This window comes from Ammodytes marinus, assembly GCF_949987685.1.
Source record: "Ammodytes marinus genome assembly, chromosome: 16".
Taxonomy (NCBI): domain Eukaryota; kingdom Metazoa; phylum Chordata; class Actinopteri; order Uranoscopiformes; family Ammodytidae; genus Ammodytes; species Ammodytes marinus.
Genome location: NC_137220.1, coordinates 5,028,027 through 5,030,526, shown reverse-complemented (window position 1 = coordinate 5,030,526; position 2,500 = coordinate 5,028,027). Strand labels below are relative to the sequence as shown.

At 35.8% G+C, this 2,500-nt stretch overlaps 1 protein-coding gene across 1 annotated transcript in view; it reads left to right on the top strand.

Moving 5' to 3' along the window:
* pctp (phosphatidylcholine transfer protein) overlaps nt 1-2,500 on the top strand; it is a 12,774-nt gene that overhangs the window by 5,257 nt on the left and 5,017 nt on the right. Inside the window, exons 3-5 of the mRNA XM_080043146.1 lie at nt 42-121; nt 1,534-1,705; nt 2,094-2,161. Coding sequence (XP_079899272.1) covers nt 42-121; nt 1,534-1,705; nt 2,094-2,161 — 320 coding nt within the window. The remainder of the gene's footprint in view (nt 1-41; nt 122-1,533; nt 1,706-2,093; nt 2,162-2,500) is intronic.

The window sequence follows — 2,500 nt, the reverse complement described above, 5'->3', positions numbered from 1 at the left end:
TTTTATTGAATATTTTGTGTTGTGTTGTATTCCCTATCCAGAGCTGTATGAGAAAGACTTCAGTGGACAGAATGCGATCTACTGGGAGGTGAAATACCCCTTTCCTCTGTCGAACAGGGACGTATCCTTAAACAGTCTCAAGGACAAAGAAATGTTGGAATCACAAGATGTTTTTTGAACGTAAAAGAGAAAAAAAAGGTCAAAATATGGTAAAAATACATTGATTATTTACTTGACGGTATGAAAACTACATCTCTTTTTTTATTATTATTATTATTATTTTTTTAAATGTTTAATTGACAGGGACAATACATACAACATTGCCACAAAAAAATGGGAAAATGTGATGCATATAAGACGTCTAGCTTCAGCTAATTTGCAGTCTTTGTCCCTGGGTCAGGCTTTAAAATACAATCAAAGATACTAAATACAATAAATGCAGTGATAGAGATACAGTGAATAATACAATTAATAGGTACCATGAGTCAATACACACAGCTGTAGTTATACATTTCAGATTAAAACACAATTAACTAAAACATTTTCCCCCAAAGGGTTTATAATATTACCAAACAGGCCAATCCTCAGTATGCGTACACGAAGGAGAGATAGATACTTTGTAATAGTGTTTGGAGACAGTAATAGACATTAGTAGTGTTATAAAAACAGAAGTTTTGTCGTTTATTGGTCATATTTTTGTCTTTGTTTTGTTTTATATTTAATTTCTTTCTCATTTAGTTTTTCCTTTATTTGTAATTTTTTTTAAACTTTTTGTTGTTGTTTTATATCACAAACACTATTTTTTTTATTTATTTATTTTATTTTTTATTTCAGACATATCAAAAACAATACAAAACTAAATGAAAAGCACAAAAATACAACAAACAAAATTTATGTTTAAAAGAAATCACAAAAAGAAAAAAAAAGAAAAAAAATTATCTGTATTGATGTGACATGCCCGAAAAGGAGCAGGAAGAAGTATACACTTATTTAATCCTACCCCTTTTCCATAGTAAAAAAATAAAAATAAAAATATACAAAAAAATAAAAATAAAAATATAAAAATATTTATTATATAGTACAAAAAGTAGTATAAGGGAAACACAAAAAAATGCTAATGTCCCAAACAGTCTTGTGCTAATGCTAATGCTAATGTCCCTCCCTCTCAGTATGTGTAGATGAGATAGCGCAGATACTTTGTAATAGCGTGTAGAAACAGTTACAGAGACAGTAATATGTTGCTAGTAGTAGACAGTAGACAGTAGTAGTCTGTAGCTTCTTTGTCACTTTTTTTGATGCTAAAAAAACACAAAAATACCAGAAATAATTGCAAAAAAGAAATTAAACTTAAAAAAAACTCCTCTGTTCGCCACCAATCTTTCCCAAAGTTGCGTTGCTTGTTTCAAACTGTTGCTTTTATGGAATTTTTTCTCCATTTTCTTTAACAAAAATCGTATAAAAACCTGCTAAATAACCTCAAATAAATGCAAAAATGTTCCCAAACAGTCTTCCCTAACCCTCCCTGTCCCTCAGTATGTGTACATGCGAGAGCGCAGAGACCTGGCGGTGGAGGGGAGGAAGATCTGGGTGATTCTGGCTCGTAGTTCTTCTGAGTCGCTCTGTGATGAGAAGAGTGGAGTGCTCAGAGTAAAGGACTACAAGCAGAGTGTTGCCATGGAGAGCGATGGAGCCAATGGGACTAAAGGTAATACACACACACACATATATACAGTACACTCACTCACTCACTCACTCACTCACTCACTCACTCACTCACTCACACACACACACACACACACTCACTCACACACACACACACACACACACACACATATATACAGTTCACTCACTCACTCACTCACTCACTCACTCACTCACTCACTCACTCACTCACTCACTCACTCACTCACTCACTCACTCACACACACACAGGGTAAAGGACTGTAGCTTCTGTTATTATTCGAAAGGGTTGGGGTTACCCAGGGAGCGTTGCATTCTAGAACTTTGTAGAACTTTCTTGATGATGTCATATTACACACTGCACCTTTAAAAAAAAAAAAAAAAAAAAAAAAATCTTGTTCTTTTTTCTCCAGTTTTCCTGAATTACTTCGACAACCCGGGCGGTAACATTCCCACCTGGCTGGTGAACTGGGCGGCCAAGGTGAGCGATTGGTTTGACTTTACCACTGACATAAACAGCACATAGCGTAACTCGACTGTGGCTCAGGTGGTAGAGCGGGTTGGCCGATGATCAAAGGGTTGGAGGTTCGATCCCCGCCCTGCCACTTGTGTCAAGGTTGTTGTGTCCTTGGGCAAGACACTTCACCCACCTTGCCTCGAGTGAATGTCGAATGCCACGAATGTGTGTGTGATTGGTAACGTGGGAAAGGAAAACAGGTCTCCCTTGCAAAAGAGTCTTCGGTCTCAATGGGATTTACCTGTAGAAATAAAGGTTAAAAAAAAAAAAAAAAAACTCATTTACAGCATAAAACAATTAAAC